This window comes from Chroicocephalus ridibundus, chromosome 2 (genome assembly GCF_963924245.1).
Source record: "Chroicocephalus ridibundus chromosome 2, bChrRid1.1, whole genome shotgun sequence".
Classification (NCBI taxonomy): Eukaryota; Metazoa; Chordata; class Aves; order Charadriiformes; family Laridae; genus Chroicocephalus; species Chroicocephalus ridibundus.
In genome coordinates this window covers 35768003-35790029 of record NC_086285.1, presented here as the reverse complement: position 1 = coordinate 35790029, position 22027 = coordinate 35768003, and the positions used below count along the sequence as shown (strand labels likewise).

The following is a 22027-nucleotide window of genomic DNA, read 5'->3' as shown; positions in this document are numbered from 1 at the left end:
AGAGGCCTCAGATATTTGCAACCAGTAAGAACTTAATATGTTCAGGCTGCATAAAAAGGAAAGGCTTCAGACTCCTTTCCCAGATAGGATCTCCCAGCAAAATGCCTTTCAGGCATTGGAAATCTTTGCAGAAACTAAAACTTCAGAGGCAAATCCATAGGAACACAAGTTTCACTAGTCTGGCTGCTCACTGCCCTGTTTTGTAAACATGGCTTTCTGTGTAAAAAGTGCTCTTCAAAAGTCCATGGAGTAAAAGTTAGAAAAGTCAGCTTTGAAATAGCCTCAGAAAATTTTAATCCAACTTTCTCTTGCCATATACTGTAAGAGATTCTTCTGTTGTGGGAGCAATTACACTCCTACTCTGTTCCCAAAGGACCCGTGTCTCATTTGGTGAACAGAAGTATTTAATGAGCAGTGATCACTTATTCAATATTTTGCTTTCCGTGTTGTTCATTGGCATTGCCTTGGGCCTTATTTATTACCAGCCCGTATTAAACACTGCTCCAAAGGCACAAATTAGTTGTTTTCTTATAAGCTCTTTACTGTCCAGCTGGAGTATTTGAAGCTGCTGGTTCAAGCCCTGGGAGATGAGGGGCATGCTGTCCTCAGTAGCCATGTACCACTTCGTACCTGCAAACCTGTTGCTTGGCTTCAACAGCTGCTTGAGACCCAGACTGTCAAATAGGACACCCAGGAGATGAATAGTACTTTTCACTGGCTACCCTTGAAAATTCAGGTGATTGGTGTGCATTGTTCTTTGTCCCTGCAGTAGAGGCAGGAGAAAAAGTGTTGCTGAGGGTAGCGTTTGGTAAACTGGTAGTAACCACCTGCAAATGTGTGTGAACAGAGGCACTGGGTTAAGGTCCTGAATTTCAGAGGTCTTATTCCAGAGCATACGGTTATTGGAGCTTTTTAACAAAAATGTTGGTGGGTTCTTTAATGGGAATTGGAAACCTCCTTTTTCCCACTACTGTTTTTATTTTAAATTTTGTCTCTAAACAAAATCTATTGGTAATCTCTGATCCAAGATTAAGCCTGGCATTTATAAACTACTCCAAATCAATGCATGTTTCAGTGATACCAATATCACGTTGTTGATAATATGAATAATTTGCCTTCTGTAGTGAAACTCGAAATGTCTTTCTTGGGCAAACATGTTGATTCTATATCACTAGCTTACCAGCGTGCTGCGCGTATATTAGTTATTCCTACTGTTTCCTGGATTGATTAATCATATTGACTCTACTCTGTTTGTAAGTGGAAGATCTTCTACCCTCCAGAAATCTGTCATTTTAGAGTTGTGCTCCATCTGTGAAGAGGACCAGTAGGTCAGGTTGACTTGCAAACCTGGCCCCACCTGGGTTAGAAAGAGGGGCTGGGCAGAGGTAGAGCTGAGGGACCGGGTGGTTAATCGTGTGACGGACCACAGTGCGAGTGCCTTCTGGGCAGTTGGGCAATACCCCTCTGTGATATTTAAGAGGGCTCTGTTTTGCCTAAAAAAGCATAAGAGACCTTGAAACACCATTTAAATGCCTTCTAACACCTGCATCTATGGAGAGTTTAACAGATGTGTTGGCTTTAATTTCCTGGTTAACTTTTAAACCTGCTTACAACATGACTAGTTGGTAAGTTGCAAGGTGCTGTTGTGGTCTGCTAAGTGGTGTTTCAAATGCCATTGACTAGCTTTGAATGCTTTCTTTCCTGCTGAGAATGAACCAGGAACTGTCTTTCATACCTTTTTTTTTTATTTTTTTTCTTTCCCCTGTCATAGCTGTGTCAGTTATTGCAAAAACTCCAGCCAAAGAGCTGTGCTGGCAAAAACCCTAATGAAGGTGCTGTGATAGCAGCTAAAAAGTTTTCCCTCTGGTGCAGCTTTAATTCTATTTGGGAAACTGATTTAAATTAAATCAGGCAAAAGAATGCTTTTGAGTGTATAAGCTCTGTCTCCTGTGAGGTTTTGCTGATAGGGTTGCACCAGCAAAACCTTTAAAGTGCACAGAAGCCCAGAGCAAGCAAGAACTAACTTGTAGTCCTTAATATGGTGACTGAAAAAAAAAAAAAAAAAAAAAAAGAAAAAAGAAAAAGTTGTGTAATCAAAATCTTGACTGAAGAATTCTGAATGTAACTTTTCACCTTGGAACCAGTTTTTAGCTTTGTCATGTGATTTAGAAAGAGCAGAAGTCTATATCTGAATGACTTGTCATTTCATAAGGCCCTGTATATGACTGTGTTGTGGGTTTTTTTTTTTTTCTCCTCTCTCCTCCCCTTTGCAAATAAACAGAGCAATAGAAAAACTGAACGGGTTTCAGCTTGAAAACTATTCCTTGAAAGTCGCATACATCCCTGATGAAATGGCAGCCCAGCAACCTCCGCAACAACATCCCCAAGGAAGACGTGGATTTGGACAGAGGGGTCCACCAAGACAAGGGTCACCCGGCGCAACCACAAGGCAGAAACCACAGTCAGACGTTCCGCTACGGATGCTGGTTCCCACACAGTTCGTAGGAGCCATTATTGGCAAAGAAGGAGCGACAATCAGAAACATTACAAAGCAGACACAGTCCAAGTAAGTTACTTTACAAAATTGTAATTGTAAGCTTTAATATTACGTCCTCGTCTCCCATGTAAAGGGAAACTTGTAAAACTTCACAACTAACCTGTGTGGCCACAGAGGAAATGAAAATAACAGTCATTAGGAAATCTTTTGCAAGATTTATTTAAGGACTGGATTCTGTCCTTGACACATGTTCAAATGCTAGGTGACTTGTTTCTCCCTTTAAAAAAAAAAATAAAAATTAGGTAGTGCTAATAAGGTGGTACTTGATGCTGGAGAGTTTCCTTACAGATGTACCTAGTAAGGTTCTGGCACAAAAAGTGAAAGATCTGTAATACATTGATCTGTGGAACATACAGTCAGTGTGGTGACATATCCAAGTCTTTTCAGTGTTTATTCTAGCTTTAGTTTAATTCAGGGCATTCTGAGGATTTATAAATGTTTTCAATTCAAGAGGGAGGAAAAAACAAAATCGCCAAACTTACCAAACTTTCTATCTCCTTACGCTTCTCCTTATGCCTCACCCTCATGCATTTATGGTGAATATGTTGCTTGCCATCAAGTTGCAGGCCAAACCAAAACACAGATTAGGGAAATGCATGGGAGGCAAAAAGCAAGCTGCTAAGTGACCTAAGAAGCTTAGGGCAATAGGGTCTAGAGATGCTGGAGGAGATTGTTTTCAGTGCGTGTTAATAAATCCCTACCCACAAGGAAGAGCTCAGCGCAGATGCAGAGGGAGGTAGGGATTTTATTCAAAGAATTCTTCCAGGACACCCCTAAGAGCAGAGAGTGAAAGATGCCGTCTTCAGCAGTACACTGGTACGAGCCCCCAGTGCTGTAGTTACAGCAGGGAAGACCTGTAAATGAGCTGAACATGAGGGGTGTGTGGGTAGGTGGCTTCAGTTTTGAGAGTAGTTAATGAGGATAAGGGAGTCCTCTCTAATTACACCCCCCCACAAACAAACAGGCTCCCCCTCCCTCCCTCAAACCCAGGATTATCATGATGCTCCTTTCAACATCTCATTAGCATGTTGTAACCCAGGAGACTATTTGCTGTGTTTAACAACACAGATTTAAGAGATTTGTGGTGTCCTGAGAAGACTTGGTTGTAGTTTGCCTCTGGGTAACCAATGTTTCAGGTGATATCTAAAATATCTAATTCTCAGACTATAAAAATCCTGGAAGACTGGCATAAGGAAAGCTTTTATCTCTTAAAAGAAGGCTGGACAGAGCAGAAATGATCACAGGTTGTTTTGGGAATTAAAAAACCAGTCATCTACTTCCAGTTGCACCAAGGATTGCCATGGGCTTCTCAGAAAATATTGCATCATGAAACAAAAAGAATTTTCAATAACAGAAAGAACAGGAGAAATAAAGGGGTTTATTGAAAAGCAGTCATGGCTGGTTGTTAAGTTTGGAAACAGCTATGATTTGGGGGAGAGGGAAGGGGAGGAAGCAAGAAGCAGGGGTGGAAAGAGTAGGTGACCTGCAGTTACTGGCAGAGGACAAATAATATCCAAAGCGCTGTCTTGATGCAGGTCGCAGTTAATCTTTGTTAAATTCCTAGAGCTACACAAACGATGGTGTAGACTAAGGCTGGCAGTTTTAGGGTAGTAGAGAGCAGAGCTAGAGGAAAGCTAAAGTCAGGACACATTTTAGGCTTAAAAAGCACAGAAAAGTAATCTCGGGGATGAAAACAAGTACTATGATGCTACTTGCTAGCAGAGAAGTGCTAGGAAACTCTGCTGCTGAGGTCATTAAAAAAGACAAGGCGGGACAAAGCCTGACTACTGTACCTGCACAGTTGTCATTAGTGGAATGATGGGGCTGGTGATAGAGTATTGGGAAAGCCTGATGAAATGTTGTCTTCAGTGGTTTACCACAGATTGTCTATCTAAAAACTCCTCTGAATATCCTGATGGGAGTTCAACGAGGAAAAGAGATCCTAGTGTCCACAAAGACGAGGTTTAGCTGGTAAAATCAGGATAGGAGAGGCTCTTTATAACACACAAAAGAAATAGTATTTAGGAGACGTTTAAGTAGTTGTATACTTTGTACAATTAAACCACTTAAATGTAGTCAGTGTTAGCTCAAAACAAATTAACTTTATGAGAGTTGGAAAAATGCAAGGCTTAGCATACAGTACATGGTTACAGTTAGTGTTTTTCTTTCTTTCTTTCAAGAATTGATATTCATCGTAAAGAGAATGCAGGTGCTGCTGAGAAACCAATAACCATCCACTCTACTCCTGAAGGCTGCTCAACTGCTTGTAAAATTATTATGGAGATCATGCAAAAGGAAGCTCAAGATACTAAATTGTGAGTAAAAGGCATTTCATTGTGGAGGCATTAAAAATTCTGAATTTTTGTTGACTCCATTTAAAGATGCAGTCTTCTAAAAACTGTTACCAAGTGAATCTTTGCCATTGTCCATATTTAAGTAGTTAAAGGAACTAAGACATTTTTCCTTTCAGGACAGTCTACTTGCTTAATTAGCCGCAGCACACATCTGCATTTTCAGCCATTGTCTGGCTGTGACTTTGAGGTGAACTGGGGCAAATACTGAAGTTTCTTGAACAACTAATAGCTTTTAATCAGAGTGAGCATAACAAGTTGTGAACTCTCACTAAAAGCTTTAAGGTATATTTCTTCCTTCCCAACAGCTCTTGCTATTTCCATCTGAGTTTTATTTAGTAGGTATGTTACAATGAAGCTATAGGTGGTAGCGCTGAAATGTGCATTGCAGTTGGACTCATTCTGCATCTAGTATAAACATGTGTAAGTAAATGGGAGTTGTAGTCATTTCTATGAAAATAAAATTTATCCATAATGTGCATAAAAACCTTGCACTCTGGTCTCAAAAAGTCTCACTGGGTGTAACCTCCGTTACAGTACAGAAGAAATTCCCTTGAAGATTTTGGCACATAACAACTTTGTTGGCCGACTTATTGGCAAAGAAGGAAGAAACCTGAAGAAAATTGAACAGGACACAGATACTAAAATCACGATATCTCCGTAAGTTTTTCGATGTCCTAATCCTTTGGTGAGATGTCTCAAATAGCAGCAATGCTGCTGTGGTACATTCAGGTACAGGGTTCTTACAAAAATATTATGTGTGTTTTGAAGGCTGAGATAACAGCCTTTCGGAAGCCTTTCCACAATGTGGATTAAACTGTTACTTAAGCTCAGTTAAATTTAATTTAAACAGTGAGTCTTCATTGTAAACTCAGTCAAGAGCAAGCCTAAAAATACCATAGGCTCTGTGGAGCCTGTGTTAGACTATATTTTAAGTGTTGGTTGTTTTTAACATATTATACCATATGTAATGACGAGTGCGTTAAACTATAAGCCCGGATCAGTTCTGAGCTATGTGTGAAAGTGAGTGAAGCTAGTGATGTTTTAGTTCCTGGTATAGACTAGATTTTTGGACGAGAGGGCAGGAAATAAAGCAAATGAATACTGAAAAAAGTATTTTTAGTAGCAGTTCTGTCCCTCTTGTCCACTAGCAGCCGAACTGGGGTGCATTGACTAGTCTGCTTCAAAGCAATAGCTTTTGGTCTGTGAGTTAGTGAAGGTAACTGAGACCTGTTCAAATTCAGCTGAGATTAAGCAGGAGTTTTCATCCTCATTGGAAATCTGCAAATCACTGATTAGATCAACATCACTGTAGAAGCTTGGCTGTTAATAGTAGTTTTACCCTGGAGTGATGTCCTCAGAGAACCTTCTGTTCTGAATAACGAATACTCTGGTGTGAACTTCCAAGCATTCGAGGGCATCCTGGACTTAGGCTCTAGCCAGGGGGCTTACAGGCTGTAGGAACGTGAGAAAGTTTGGAAGACACATGAAGATACATGAAGAGGTGTGAATACATGCAGGAGACTGAAAAGAAAAAAAAAAAACAACCTGAAATAAAGGCAAGGAAGCTAAGAGTGAATGAGGTTCCTCAAAAAGAGGAAATTCAAAATTGGGTGAAAGAACCTAAGGCTTTCCTGAAGGTGTGTAAACCTTTATGGAATTAGTCTGAGGAAGAGAAGTGAATCAATTGGAGAAAAAGCACCCAAATAAGTCTGCTTGAAGAATAGGTTTTGTAAGACAAGCATGCTCTCTTAAATGTGTTGGCATAAACAATTTGTTTGCAAACAGTAGACAGACTGTTAATGCTATTTCTTAAAAGGGAAAGAAAAATACTTACAGGGTAAATGGGATAATGGTCTTCATCCTGTGAAACCAACTTGTCTTTATTTCTGATGACACAAATAACACATGGTCTGTAAACACTCACTGAGTATTTTTTAATTCAGCAAGTTAATGGTTTATTTACATTTAAATCTTGGCCTCAAGATCATATTTGTCATGCTATGCCCAAAATAGCCCCATGAAGTTGCCTGGTTTAATCGGTACGTAAAAGATAGCATACAGGCCCATTGGTTCTGCTTTGTCTAATTAGTCTTTCTCCTGATCTCTTCATTTAGGCTTTTGGGTAAGCTTGTCCATAAAGTTAAAGTAAGGCAGCTGGTTTGGGAAAATGTTTCCTCTCTTCTTTGGGATGTTTTCCACCACTTTTCTTCCTGAGGCAGTAACTCAGTGCTCGCACTGGAAACTTACGGATTGCTTTGTGGATGCATTTCGTGCTTGTTGCTGCATAACTTGAGATGCACAGGTTGCCATGTTGCCCACTGTGCAAGAAAGCAAGCCGTGCATGTTGCTTCCTCTGTCCTTCCTCCTTCCTACCACGGGCTTCCTCACTCACCCCTCCTGCATCCTGCTCTGACTTCTTTTTTTTTTCTTTTTTTTTCATCTTAACCCCTTCAACTCGCCTTTTCTCAGTAGATGAATATGCCACGGCTTCCCAGTCTGTTTTTTCCCTTTTACCATAGTAGGTCAGTGCGTGTTACTTAACAAAGCACTAGCTTAATGTTGTATCCCTTTCGTTTTTCCCTGAGGAATTACTAGTGTTTCACAGCAAATGTTGACTCGCACACGGCTTTTGGTTTTCCTGTTATGAGGATTTGGAGGCTCTCCTGCAGTTTCACTGAGGGTTGGGCTTTTTCCCCTCCCCCATCCTTACGGGATCCACTACTGTTCTCAAGGACAGGAAGTTCCTTATGGTCTGTGTTTCTGGGATGTCTAAAAGCCCCCTCTCTGTTGGTAGGGCTGGTGTGGAGTGTGAAGCTGAATGGTGTTGCACTGCTCTGCAGCTCGTGTTCCTGCAGGGCGTGATGGTTTCCACCTTGTGTTGCACCTAAGCACATCTCAACCATCTGATGCCAAACCTTGTGGCGGTGGTTTTTGTTGCATTTGCTGTGAGGACGGGGTTTCTCCAGATTCTCTGAGAACTGTGTTTTGAGCCCTGTTATGAATTGATACTGTGCTCTTTGGAGGGCAAACTCGACACGCTCGGATGTCATCGCACTCAAATGATAAATCTGGATTACCCTCTGCTGTTTGCGAATTAATTGTGCTTCTGTTTCATTTGCAGATTGCAGGACTTGACACTCTATAATCCGGAAAGGACCATTACAGTTAAAGGCAGTATTGAAACTTGTGCCAAGGCTGAGGAAGAAATTATGAAGAAAATCAGGGAGTCCTATGAAAATGATATTGCTGCTATGAATGTGAGTTGTCTTGTGGCACGGGCCCTTTCTGGAGCTAGAACCACAGAAAGATTTAGGTGTGAGGGACCTCTGGAGGTCACCTGGCCCAGCAGGGGGATTGCTCAATATAGGGTCTCCTTCAGAGTTAAATGAGGTTGTGCAGGGACTTGTCCCCTCTTGAACACCTCCATGGGTAGTAAGTCCACAGTCTCTGAGCATCCCACGCCCTGCCTCACAATGGAAACTTCTTTCCTAATACCACATCAGAATTTCCCTGTTGCAAGATCTCTCTATTGCCCTGTGTATTAATATGTGGGACTTGAGCGAGGTTTTTTGTTACTTATGTATGTATGCTATTTTAATGAAGGCTTTTTCTGGTTTGTTTTGAGAAGGGGAACTGAGAAATTGATTTAGATTGAGGAAATGAACGAGCATTGCACTCTTTTCTTGTTGCAAAAACCTGTTGGAATGTGCGTTTATGTACTGTTGTGGTTTATGTGCTGTAGTTTGTATGTTTCTTGAAGAGACTGGGAATCACTACTTTCATGTTAAAAGTGTAACAAGGTATGGAAGAAGTATCTGTCCTGCTTTTAGTTCCTCAAATTAAGAAGGCTTTATTAAGGTTTTTCTTGATATGGATGATAAAGGCATTTAGTTATTCAAAGATGATTGGAGATTATATAATAAAAACAACGCACCTCGTTAGTCTGCCAAAGTATTACTAATGCATATTGAGAAATGATTGAGATTTTTTTGATAAGCTATGAAGAGCTTTTTGTGCGTGTATCCAAATCTTATGGTCTAGAATCAGACTGGAAATATTTTTTCAGTGTATGGTAGCATCTGATTTTCTAGAAATGGCTGTTCTTCATGGTTTCCCTACTGGCTGGAGAGAATATTCTCCCTGCTTTTCCCCTCTCTCCCATACTATAATCAAATTGCAGGACACAAACCACACAAGGACACATAAAGTATTTTATAGTGGTACATTATTGCTTCATATAGCGAGCAGGAACACGGGGGGAGCTTGAGGCTGCTCTGCTGTTTGGCAAAGGTGTTAAGCAGAAAACTACCTGTGTTACTGGATGGATTTCCAGCTTAGTTTGTAGTGATTATTAGGGTAGTTTTTTAGTTGGTGAAGTTTTTTTGGGGTTTTTTGTTGGTGTCTCACGAGTGGCTTACCTTGATGGCCTGAGATAGTGCCTGTCTTCAGCTGAGGTAAATTTGACTAAAGCATAGTCAAATTACTGGGCAATAATTTGGAAAACTGGAAAAAGGGTACTGTCAAATTTTGTATTACGGACAACCAGTGCTTCCCACCACATGATGCTGCCACTTTTCTCAGGTGTGGTCAAGTAAGGGACATGCAACTTTATAGCTGATGCTTTCCCGGCAAACGCTGGGAGTATCCTACTTCATCTTTTACAAGGCGTGGGAGGGAGGATGGGGCTATAGTGTGGCATACCCCCAGTGTATGAAAAGTCAGGGCTTGTGCGTGGGCCGTCTCTGTTTCTACAGGGCTGTCTTTCTAGTAAAAAGCAAAAAATATAATATTATATTCTCTGATAATTTTGTTCACTCTGAAAGTAAATTGTACTATTGTCTGAATTTTTTGCTATCAAGTTTGTCATATGTTTCACTGATTAAGTTGTAGCAAGTGATTCCCAACTGCCTTTCCTTCTACGTGTTTTTAATGTTATTGGTCTGTGCAGATATCTGGGAAACAGGTTTGAAGCAGAGTCTTTGGGATAATGGAGAAGAAATTTCTTTTTTTAAATAACGTACTGATGTCTTCTGAAAAGGTTAATAGCCTATGCCAACTAGGATTTTGATTAAAGTTAATAACCAGGATTGTAAATCTTAAATAACTCTTCTGCCATTGCAGCTTCAAGCACATTTAATTCCTGGATTAAATCTGAATGCCTTGGGTCTGTTCCCACCTTCTTCTTCAGGAATACCACCTCCCGCAGTGAGTGTTGCCTCCGCTGCTGCTGCTGCTTCATATCCACCATTTGGGGTAAGGGAAATCTCTGATTGTGGATGGTGATAGTAACCTGTACAATGCTGTTGTTCAAAACTAATCACTTTGTATTTTTGCCAAATTACCGCAAAGATCTGGGAATGGTGTTTTAGTAGCTGGATTCTGTCAGTTTTCTCAATGTTGTCTGTCTTCCTGCTTGTACACTGAACGAATTTCATGTGGCTGCAGTTGGGAACAGACATTGATTGGTCATTTAGTGAAATGCTCAGTGAAACCAGAAAATGGTATTTCTTAGAAAAATCCTTTCTTCTAGAGAACTTGAGTTATTACAGAACGAAATCTCATATAAAATGGAATTTTAAAATTGCTGGAATTTGCAATTAATAATGCTAGTCCGCAGTTATATTCCTGTTGATATGGAAGGGGGGGAAAAAGATCTCTTGTCATAAAGCGGGGATCTAAAGCTAAAATGTTTGTTTGAATGTAGTAGTTTTATAAATGTACAGGCCTGTTGAAATGCAATATTGCTAAATATACAGGATTTAAATGACATAGATTGATCTCGAGAAAGCTGTGATTTACTTGCCACATTGCTCTCTAAGAAATATGTGAAAAAGTTCAACAGAATCTTATTCAAATCCAGTGCTGATTAGTAATCATAAATGAGGTTGTCCGCTATGGAGCGGACAATAACTTGTTGTATCAGAAGGCTCCAGAGTCTTTCTAGAAAGAGATGGTGCTCCGATAGTCAAGAAAAGACAGCCTCATTACACAGAGAAGGTGATCTTTCATCTCTGTTCCCTGTTTGTGGTGGTGGTTATTGTTAGCAACTCAATGGGAGATGAATTTTCAAAATGAACTCAAATAAGTGGATGACAGAGCTTTACGAACTCTGACGGGGCTGACTGTGCCCTCCTCTTTGCTCAACAGTAACATCTAGGGCGTTGAGTCTGGGAGACTCTTCGTGAACTAGAAAAGTCAAAATGCAGCACACTGAACTTTATCAAATAACTCAAGTGTGTCTATATATATTGCACTAAACGGAAGTTGTTGCCTAAATATTTTTCCCAGAGGAAGAAGCCAAGAAAATGTCACTGTACAGAACAGGAAAAATTCCACACTCCTAGCATTGTTTGTGGGAATGAACAACTTGGGCGTTACGAATGTATTATAAACTATATTGAGTAGAATAGTGGCTTTATCAGGAAAAAGTGCTCCAATGAAAACTACAACGGAAATATGTTTATACTCAGTTATTTTACTGCTAATAGCAGTGCCCCTGTTTATGACAAACAAAATCTCTTCCTCCCGCCCTGCCCCCAGAGCGTCTGCGCTTTGATTAGAGTGGAGACTAAACTAAAAAGATACAGCTTTCTACTTCATTGTATTGGATAAAATGCCATCTCTGGTAATGGATTGCCTCAATTTATTTCTTCTTTTTTAAGAGAAACTAGAAGTGATTTGTTAACAGTATGTAACTTTCTTTAGTGTATGAAAAGTGTAGTCTTTTCTTTTTTTTTTACTCCAGATTTGCAGACTACCTTGCTATTCCTGATATTGTTGCATTTAACTGTAAGCCTACAGTTCTGTTCCTTGCTTGCTTTATTTTTAATTTCTTTCCCACTTTTTCCTTTTGTTGTGGTTCTTTCTTGCCTTTGCTTTAAACATGCACATAAACGGTGCTGAATTTAGTGATTTCAATCTTATTCATGTCTGTCCCTCTGTTGCCAGTGCACGTTTCTCACACCTAGATGCACCTTTTTTGGCCTGGCAGTTTCCAGGTTTCTGGAAGTAGGGTAGTGGCAACATATGGAAAAAGGCATCAAGAAACAAGTGTCATTGTGTAGAAGTGTGGGAACTTTGCAGCTGGAAGAACCACGTTGCCTGAACTCTCTCTTGCTCCTGTTCATGCTGTTTGCTCAGTCCTCGGAATAAGCTCTTGTTCTAGATGTATGACGAGATAACGTGCAAAAAAAAAAAAGGGATAAACTCACAGATTCAGAGGATAAACTCTGATGGCTTTTGTGGAGGTTGGGGGTGGTACCAAGACAGTCCCTGAACCTGAAACTAAGGGCTCCTGAAACAAATACATGAACAATTGAAACTATATCATATTTTCTGACTTATGTGTGACCTTATCTGCAAAAGAGCAGGTGGTTCTGGGGGCTTCAGGCAAGTCAGCCCCTCAGATTACTTGGAGTAGCTGTTCCTCTCTGGGGAGGGGAAAACAAGGAAAAGCATGTGTTTATCTTTTAATGGATGCAGTTTTCCAGCAAACAAAGTTTCCATTTTTAATTTTTTTAAAGACTTTAAAATCCTGTTTGTGCATGAAGTTTAGTTTCTGTAATTTCTGAGTTTTAGTCCTCTCCTCAAATACTTGTTTTTTTTCTCTAGTAGAACAATTTTTAAGGCACTGATTAAGTAGGGTATTGGGGCATGTAGAAGCAGAAAGAACAAAAGGAAAGGGCTGGCTATATTTTGAAAAAGAAATGGAAACAATTTGAAAGGCTAAAGGTAACCACAGAAGGGGGATCTAGGAGAACTCAAGGGATTTAAGAAATATGATAAAAGTCTGAGTAAAAGAGGCTTCAGGGAAGGAAGGCCTTACAAAAAGCATTAGCGAAGAAATCACAGGGAGGCTTTATGTCCATTTACCTATGCGCTATTCGTTCACAAGTTCCTTGTTTTTGGTAAAACCATTTGGGCAGCCCAAGTCCCTTTAGGTTGTTTTGCATGGATGATGTTGTACGCTTGGGAGTACTGGTTAGCTGGCATTGAGGATATCCCTTTCAGGCAGCTGAAAATCCTTTCTGAAAACACTGCTGGCATCAGGGTATAAGTGTATCCTGCTGCTGTCTTGCTTATTTTTATCAGTGCAAATTTTGCCTTCTGCTCAGGACTGGACATGGGTGGCTCTTTGCTGTCTCCTGTTTGTTTGACTGAGCAAAAGTGTGTTCCTCAGCAATTTCAGCTACACCATCATCAGAGGCCTCTTGGCATCTAATGTCATTGAAGTCCTTTTGTGAATATGTGCTTATAAACCATATAGTGAGCCTTGGGACCCTGATATGATGTGCCTGAGGGTTATGAAGCTTTTGTTGGAATATCTTTGAACGTATGGACCCTTTCTTCACCTTGTTTTGTGGATGGACTCACAAGTGGTTCTCCCTTGAGTCAGAAGATGTAGGTGGGTAAGCTTTGGGCATTTGCAGAAGAGTTTCCGTAGGGAGTTGATCCTTCATATGTACTATTTTTTTAGTGACAAGGTGTTGCTGTGACCTTGTGTTCCCAAAGAAACTGAGGTGTCATCTTAATTATTGAAACAAGTGTCTGTCACATTCCTGAGGCTGCTATTTTATATGGGTGGAAAGAGAAAAATCTGCTTAGTAAACAGATCTAGGATTTTGTTACGTTGCCAGAGCTTGAAGTGACAGGTCTGAACACGCATATATACAGCCATAGCCAAGTATTCCTAAAACTGAGTATTCAGGAGTTTGGGACTGAGTAATTCGATAGGTTTAGCTGTGTTAACGTGAGCTTTGTGATGCTTCATCCTCTTCCTCTTCATGCAAAACTTTAAGGTGTATTTGGCAAGAGCATAAACACTGTTCCGCAACTGCTTCAGGAATAGTCTGCTGTCACAAAATTAGGAGATGGCCGTGTTATCAAACACTGGTTTGCATTTAGCTGCTTGGACTGGGTCACATTCAGGAGAACAATGATGTTAACCATGAGAACAATGGTGTGAACCATGGTGGAGAACACCAAAGTCTTATTGCGTAGAGCCTCATCTAATTTAATCAAATGAGATGCAGTTTCTGTCTCACTAAGAAGCTGGTTGTTGCTTTACACTTTGTCCTGGCAGTAGAGTCCATACAGGAAGGCACAGGCTGTCCTTGGTGTATGCCTGTTTACAGTTATAAGCACACGTGTCTGCTGCATGTGGCTAATGGCATCTGAGCACCACATCTAGTGCAGGACAACAATTCTTTTTTTATATATTTATCTATCACTAGCAACAATTTTTAGTACTGCGACTTTATAATTTATTTGCAAAGTCCAAGCTCTGTCTACCTGTTAAAAGCACTCATTTTGTGTAGCTGTTTAAAAGGGATGCAATGGAATTGCATATTGTGTTTTGATTCCTGAATTTTACTGTCTGTTTTTGCAAAAATCCATTATCTATGTACTTTTCTCTGTCCTCCAAAAAGATGGGTAAATTGGAACGTGTGGGAATCATTGAAATGTTTTAAGGTTTGAGGATGAAGTGGGACTTAAAGGACTTAAGGAATGTCTCGGTTAAGAATGTTAGGAGTTAAAAATTCTTGTTGCTGTCAAATGGGCATGATTTTATTCTTATGATCCCGGTGACAAAAGTTTTTGGTTTTTTTTTGATGAATGTGTGCCCTTGTGTGACCATATTAAGGACCAGTAGCCTTTCTGTGCCTGTTTGTAGTTGATGTCTTGTCCAGCTGCTTTTGGGTCTGGAGAACCACCACTTTTTGTCTACCCTTAAATCTTTCTCCTTAATTCTGCACTTAAATGCTTCTGTGCATTGCAGTTCTGACACAATTGCTAATAGTTTCATTACTCTGCTCATCGTCACTCGTAATGAATGTCATGAGCTGAACACCTGCACAAAGAATTGGAATTCATATGAGGAGGAGAGTAAGATTCTGTAAAAGTGAATACGCCCCATGCTTATGTTCTCCACAAGATACTTTTTAAAACACTTTTTGTAGTAGCGTGTCCCAGCTAAACTGCTTCAGATGTAGAGTTGTACTGCTCAAAGCCGTCTTGATGAAGTTTTTGCTTCTGTCTTCTGAACTTTGGGGAGAATATGCACATGCTTGCATCTCAAGAATAAAAGTTTGTTCTGCTGCAACACTGAAGATTTTAAAGCTCTAAACAGACAAAAATTATGTGTCTTAGAGTTCACCTGTGTACAGTCATGCAATTAAATACACTTAGCTCATCTACTGGGTTTAAGCAGGTTGCACCCTTCTTTTTATAATTGAAACTTTGCGTGTTTAATTGTACATCTGACTGCGGGTTTCTTGTAGCTTTTGGGTCTGAAAGTTGGCATCACAAGGGCATGGGAGAAGGACAACTAACCTGTAGAGGTTTCATCCTGCCCTTGAACATCCTGAAACAGGGTGGTAGAAGTAGTTCACCTGTTAAAGGGTCCCTGCCTGTTACATGGCGGACGTATTCAAACGTACAGGAAGGTGAGAAGTAGGCAACTTTCCTCCACAAGAGGAGTTCACACCAGCTGCTCTCCTGCATCTGTAAGGTCCTGTAAGAGACAGCTCAACTTCACCTTAGCTACCTTTCCGGAGCAGAAGAGATGCTCCTCTGCTTGCAGTAGGACTGCTTTCTCTACTGGTCTTTTTGCACACCCGTTGTAGCTTCTTGAAGCTCTACCCTCAAAATGCACTCTTCCTAACCTTTCCTTTGACCTCACAGTTAATTTTCAGGTTATGTGATATGTATAGAGACTTCTAGGAAGGAGAAAAAAAAAAAAAGGTAGTTTCCTACAGTAAACAAAACTACAAAATCAAACCACCTTTTTCTGATGACAAAAAAGTCTTGTACAGCTAGGCTGATAGGTTGCTTTCCTTTATTCTTTTTGCCGTCTCTTGAAGCTTTTTGTTGCAGGTGAGGAACATGCGAATGGAAAACTTTCTCCTTAGAAGATGCTGTGGTCAAGAGAGAGATTCCTCCTTTATTCTCCAGTAATTTTCCTAATAATAGTAAAGAAGAGATCTTCTATATCGCATAGATGTGAGAGAAGAAATAACTGTATTATGCTTTTGGCAGGAAAGAAAAGTAATTTAAAATGAAAAATTGCTTCATTGAGGGCCTTCATTTGATGCCCTGAGCATAGATGAGAGCCAAGGAAGAGGAAAAACTGTCCTATGTTTCCAGGTACTTTGACTCTTACTTGGTGGAGTTGGGCTCCTTTGGATGTCTGGGTTTGATAGGATTAGCTCGTGCAACTGTTACATCTAAACTACCCAGGGGTAGTAGTGTTATGTACATCCATAATGCGTGTAGTCGTAAGTGGCTTTGCCCTAATTTGGCTAGTTTGTTAAGCAGTAGATGGTTTTGTGAGGAGCTGTGCTACAGCCAAAAGAGGATGTGGTTTGGGGAATGAATAAGGATTTGGCGGTGTCTTTATAAAATGGTTTTACATCAGTGAAATGAAAACCATACATGTGCAGCAGACACAATCTTGAGGAGGGCACTATAGGACAAATTGTCTGAAAAAACCACTACCAGCTAATTAGACTTCTTTTGAAGATTGTAACCTCATTGCCTTACAGACACCTTTTCTGCTGCTTAGTTTCTTAAATTCTTAAATGATGCATTTTTGACAACTAAGAAATTTGCTCCATGGTGAATAACATTGTGGGATTGTTTTGCCCTGTGGAGAAAATCTCGGTCGTCCCACCACCTTGAAGTCTCCTGCTCCTACCATGCTGTGTTGGCAGGGACCCATGTCCGGAGTAATCAGAAACTGTTCTGCCTCTGGAGATAGACTGGCCCCCAGTGAGGGAAGCAAAAATGCAGTTGGCACTGTATGATGTACAAAGATCTGGCAAGTTAACAGTTGGTATTTTTTTCTGAAGTGTTGAAGTCTCCAGTTATTCTTAATGGCTCTTTTTACGGTTCTGAGGTTGTCATAATGCAAATAGCCTCACTAACTAGTAACGTGTGCTTTCTAAAATAAAAATGGCTTCTTCCTCACTGCAGGTTTGAATACTTGTAGTTCCTTGGGACAAGAGAATAAGAATTTGTGTTGGTCCCCTGCTGGTCCCCTGCTCACAGATTCTTGTTGTGGAAAGAAGACTTAATCAGAGTTCCCTTGAACATTTCAGACTCTCAAGCTCTAAGTACCAGGCTCAGCATCTTCTGAATGTTAAACTAAATGGGAAATTTAATTCCTTAGGGTACCAAATAATATTTTGTTACTACAGTGTGCTGAGCTCCTTCAGGCCAGAAACAAAAATAGGTCAAGTCCTCATTCTGGTGTAGCTGGCTCCATCTCTGGTTTGTTTGTTCATTAAACATAATGGAAAAATAAGTGACCTTTCTGTGTTTTCACAACCTGTTTTTCTTGCAGCTGCCAAGGAATCTGAGAACGAGTGTCTTTGTAAACCAGAGCAGATGAGTACCTGTATCTTTCAAAGCCACAGATTTCACGGGCAGCTTCTAGGAGTCTGGAGTACCCATGTGGCTGGTGTGTCACAGCCATGATTTTTGAAGTGAAAGTGTTTTGTTTTGGTGGTCATGCAGTGTTGCAGCACCAAATACCTATGTTTGCTGCTTGTGAATGACCAGCAAAATTCCTGCTTACGTAGTTTCACAATCTGTTCCTTATGTTGATTTCTGCTTTTGGCTGTCTGTTCAGAATAAAAGGTGGCAGATTGCTTTTTTTGGCATTGTGGCCAATCAGATTTTGCAAAAACAAAAAGTTCATGCCATATTCAGAAATATGTCAGACCTGTTCCTGCTTGTGAAATGCCTTATAACCAGCCTGCCAGAAAATGTTCCTTCTCTGCTTCTGTGATTTCTACCCCCTCATTCCTGGCTAGGTTTTCATGTTGGAAACGCTTCTGATAGGTGCGGTCCTGTTAGTGACTTCTAGTAGTCTGAGGAGATCCCCATGGCTTGCCAGGTAGAAGACGATGGTGATGAAAAGTACTAAAGTTGAGAGCCAAGAAATGGAGTGAGTAGTACTAAGTGAGATGATTTTAGTAGCATCTCACTTAAGGTACTGACCATTGTATAATAACCAGCTGTGTTTGAGTTTCAGGTGTTGAAATGTGGTAGTCCCCAAATTGGAAATGCAGACAGGGGTTTTTGCTTGGGTTTTCAACCAAGAGGAGAGGACCAGCTCAGTTAGCTGGACAGAGGGCTCCCACCCATGTGGCACAATTTCTGGCTGTTCAGGACACCCAGAGCAGGGAGAGGTAGAGCTGCATGGCCTTGCTGTGGGCTGATTGCCTCGGAAAGGGCCATGCTTTTGGTTCCTGTGGAGACACGAGTGTTTCTTACATGATGCAGCAGTAATGCTTGCAGGGTAAAGGGGAGACAGCTCTGCCCTGAACACAGCAGGTTTCCAGCCCAGAGACCTGGATGGTGGAGGAAGGTAGTGTGGGGAGCTCTCGGCCACACTGGGAAAAGGTTGCTGCAAGCATGATGTTGAACATGCTGTGAGGGAGTTCCTTGTTGTACTTGGAAATCCTTCCCACCACTCCTGCTTCTCACATCAGTCTGGGGTTTGTGTGAAGATGAAGCCCTTGGTGGATGGTGGCAGTACAGTTTGTGCATGGGAAAATGGGTGATGCTTCAGGGTGTCCAGAGCAAAGTTAAAAATACACATTGCTTCTTTTAAATTCTGTTTTGCTAGGTCTTGACTGGCTGAATTTGGCAGTGAAGAACTGTCCGTTGCCTTCTGAGTGTAGTCCTGGCTTTTCAGGTAGTGAATATGGCAGAAGGTTTTAGACTCGCAGCACGGGCTTAAGTCTGTTCTAAACAAACCTGAAAAGGGTAAGAGGGGTGGGGGGAGCCCACACTTCGGTTTGTTAACCCACACTGGCAGCAACACCTTAGCTGATGTACAAGATGGTGACCCAAGAGATGTTTGAAAGGATGTTGTAAAACTGTGGATCGCTTTAGACCTATCTACCAAGACTTTAAATAAGTTTTCCTTAATGAGTCTCTTGTTTCCAACAAAGGCTTAAACTTTTTGCGTTAGTACTGGAAAACGAACACACCAGGATTTCTTTCACTGGTGTCAAAAGCTGACTTTTTATTAATGCATTGAATCCTACTGGAATGTCTGCAAGAACACTTGGCTTAATGTTGGTTTCCCCTTGCTGCAAGTTTTTATTACTAAGTAAATAAGACCATTTAGTATAGCTGTAGGCCAGTATAATTCTTCACAGTGCGTTGCAAAAACATGGTTTAAATTTTGGCTTTGGGTCTGGTAGAGGGTTTGAATAAAATGATACCTCACTTCCTGACAAAGCTTGGGGTGTTCTGAAGACCAAGTGAGTAATCTGTAAATTTGCCTTGCCTTGGTGATGGTGATCATGGCAGTTGGGAAGATGGAAAATGGCAAGAGAGTACTCTTCATTGCAGTCATCTACTGGTTGTATTTTTTTACTTTACAAAGTGGATTTGTTTACTATTTAAAAACAAAAAAAGCCACCAATAACCCGCTAGGCTAGATGGTAGCCAAACATTGGCTGAGGCTGTTCCATACAGTCTTAAAATAGTTTTTAATTATTTCCCTCACAGCTAAAAGAACTGGCTAGAAATGGATAACGTGACTTTGTGACTTAAAATAAAGGTCTTATCCTAAGGTAATTCATTTGCAATGCGTTTAGAGTAAATGAAAACATACACCAGAGATGCATAATGAGCTTAGAAACCAGCAAAGATCTGATTCTGCTCCCATTGATGTCTGGCACAAAATCCTATTTACTTCAGTGGGTACAATATTTTTAAAGATTTACAACCTTATCCCAAGTGTTGCCATGAATTTACCAACCACGTACATTTGATGGAGCAAGGGGTCTATGGAGACACTTAAAAACATGACTGGAAAAAAAAGTGTACTGTTGGCAGGCTTGCAGACAAAGACTGATATTAATGCTCAAGTTAACACTAGGGGCATAAATAACAAACATGTCCCCTTACTAGCCCTGCAGTGGGTGGGATCACGCACTCATGCTGACTGAGGGAGCTGTGGACTGACCTAGCAGCAGCAGCATCAGCCGAAAGCAAGAGAAGGGGACTTTATCTTCAGGAAGAACAGAGGAGACAAAACTTCTTTTTGGTGGTGTTTGGGTTTTTTGTGGTTTTGTTTTTGTGTGTGTTCGTTTTTCTTGTTTTGTTTTTTAAAATGCCATTCTCCAAATACAATGTCCACTCCTCCAACTATAGTGGTTTGGGACCTACTTTTTTTACCTACGACCTTGCCTGGTCAGGCTTTGGCTGTCATGCAAGTGTGAGATGAGGAGGAATGCTTTTCCTTCTGATGATCTATCAGGTAAGGGGAAAGCTCTCCTTGTGTGCGATTTTGGGCGGTTTGTAGGACTGATGCACCAGGCTTTGGCAGAAGTGTTACAGTTAAGCTTATCCCAAGGGCAACCTGTTGGGCTCTACAGATCTTTCTAACTCTGCAAGCAAGAGTTGCGGAAAGAAGAGTGAATCTGCAAATTTTCTTGGCTGGGAGTCCTTACCTTCTAGCTCTGGTGTGGAGAAGTAGCCCTCATGCTGTAGGGCATGGTGTAATATCCCAAGGAGGGGAAGAGCCTTACTCCAGCTGAGGCTTTGGAAATTAAGAAATGACTGCTCTGCTAAGCCAGTTTGCTAAGAGTAAACTACAACATGGTCAGGATGGCAGCAGAGAAGCGATTTTCCTGGGACAATCTTCTGTAGGGCTGCAGAGTCTGGTTGGAGAGAGGGGGACCATCATGATGGTACCTGCAGTGCAGAGGCTCCAGGCAAGCCCAGTATCATGGGGAAGCAGCCAGAGGTTACAAGATTTAGGAACAAATTAGGCTAGATCTGGGATGGAGATGGTGGGAATTTAATTTATTTACTTTATTTTAAAAATAAATAGTTGGTATGGGCTCTTAGGCTGGGGACAGATGGCTGGCGTTCAGGGACTTGCAGGAGGTATGGAAGAAGGTGTATCCAAGCTGTTACAGGAAAAAGAGTTGGACTAGTCTTAAAACATTAGAGCTACTGGTGTGCAGAAGTAGTTGCTTAGTTTCATCCAACGAGGTAGATTAATTTACATCTCTGTGTTAGATCACTGTTTTCAATCACGACTTACATGAGCAAGCAGGAAATCTGATTTAAGTTGACTTATCAAGTTTTACATCTGTACTTTAGTTACCTTTCTGAAAGCTTTAGTGTAGTCTGGACCACCATAGCTACCCTTTGCTAATATAGTGAATATATCTTTCTATTTAAACAAGTATGCAGTTTGCTATTTGCTTTGGTTAATATATTTTTCCATTTTCTGTTAAAAAATGATGAATGGTGCTTTTGTTATTTGCTTGATTAATTTTTAACTTCTGATTTTCATCAGGCTACATTTGGATGGAAATTGGAATCCAATTAATGAACAAAAACAGCATTTAAAATTGTTTTCATTAGTTAAATGTGCTGGATATAGATGAAAACTTATCAAGCCTGTTTTGTGTTTAAAGCATACTGATTTTTATAGAAACAAAGCAAGTATTATCAGAGTTTATGAACTGAATTAATTGTTTCTGGTCAGCATGCTCTTCAAGAATCTGTTTTTTAGAACTGAGAAATCTCGGTTTCTGAATCTTGGTTTCTGGAGTACTCTTTTTTCTTTCTTTTTTTTTAATGCTTTTTTAATTCTAAGAAGAGAAGCTCTCGATCTGAGTAAACAACTTGGTGGTGACTAACTGTGCCACAGCTATGTGAAGCAGAAACTTCTCTCCCCAAAGCTGTATTCCTCAAGTGTATTCAGGCTTCCCACCCCACTGTCTGGAAGAGTATTGAGCTTGCTTTATACTGTTCGAACCTGTTCAAGGTTAGGGTGGACTAGTCGTAAACCCATCCCACAAATATTGCCAGGGGAGAAGAGGTGGTCTGTGCATCACAGACCTGTGAGACAGTTACTCACGCATTAGGGTGAATGTATGGTCTGTACGTCTTGGAAAACCTAGGTTACTATTTTAAAAGATTTTTTTTTTTTCCACGTTTCTGTCAGTTCCCAGGGCTGGGCCGGTCTTGAACAAACTATTTTATGTGGGAGGAAAATAATGTGAATGGGGAAGAGCAGAAAATTGCACAGAATTCTCCATGTAGAGCAGACCTTACTGTTGTAAAAAATTAGTTGATG

At 40.7% G+C, this 22027-nt stretch overlaps 1 protein-coding gene across 1 annotated transcript in view; it reads left to right on the top strand.

Annotated features, from left to right (window-relative positions):
- IGF2BP3 (insulin like growth factor 2 mRNA binding protein 3) overlaps positions 1-22027 on the top strand; it is a 116095-nt gene that overhangs the window by 77163 nt on the left and 16905 nt on the right. Inside the window, exons 6-10 of the mRNA XM_063325008.1 lie at positions 2282-2566; positions 4738-4872; positions 5446-5568; positions 8033-8168; positions 10033-10164. Coding sequence (XP_063181078.1) covers positions 2282-2566; positions 4738-4872; positions 5446-5568; positions 8033-8168; positions 10033-10164 — 811 coding nt within the window. The remainder of the gene's footprint in view (positions 1-2281; positions 2567-4737; positions 4873-5445; positions 5569-8032; positions 8169-10032; positions 10165-22027) is intronic.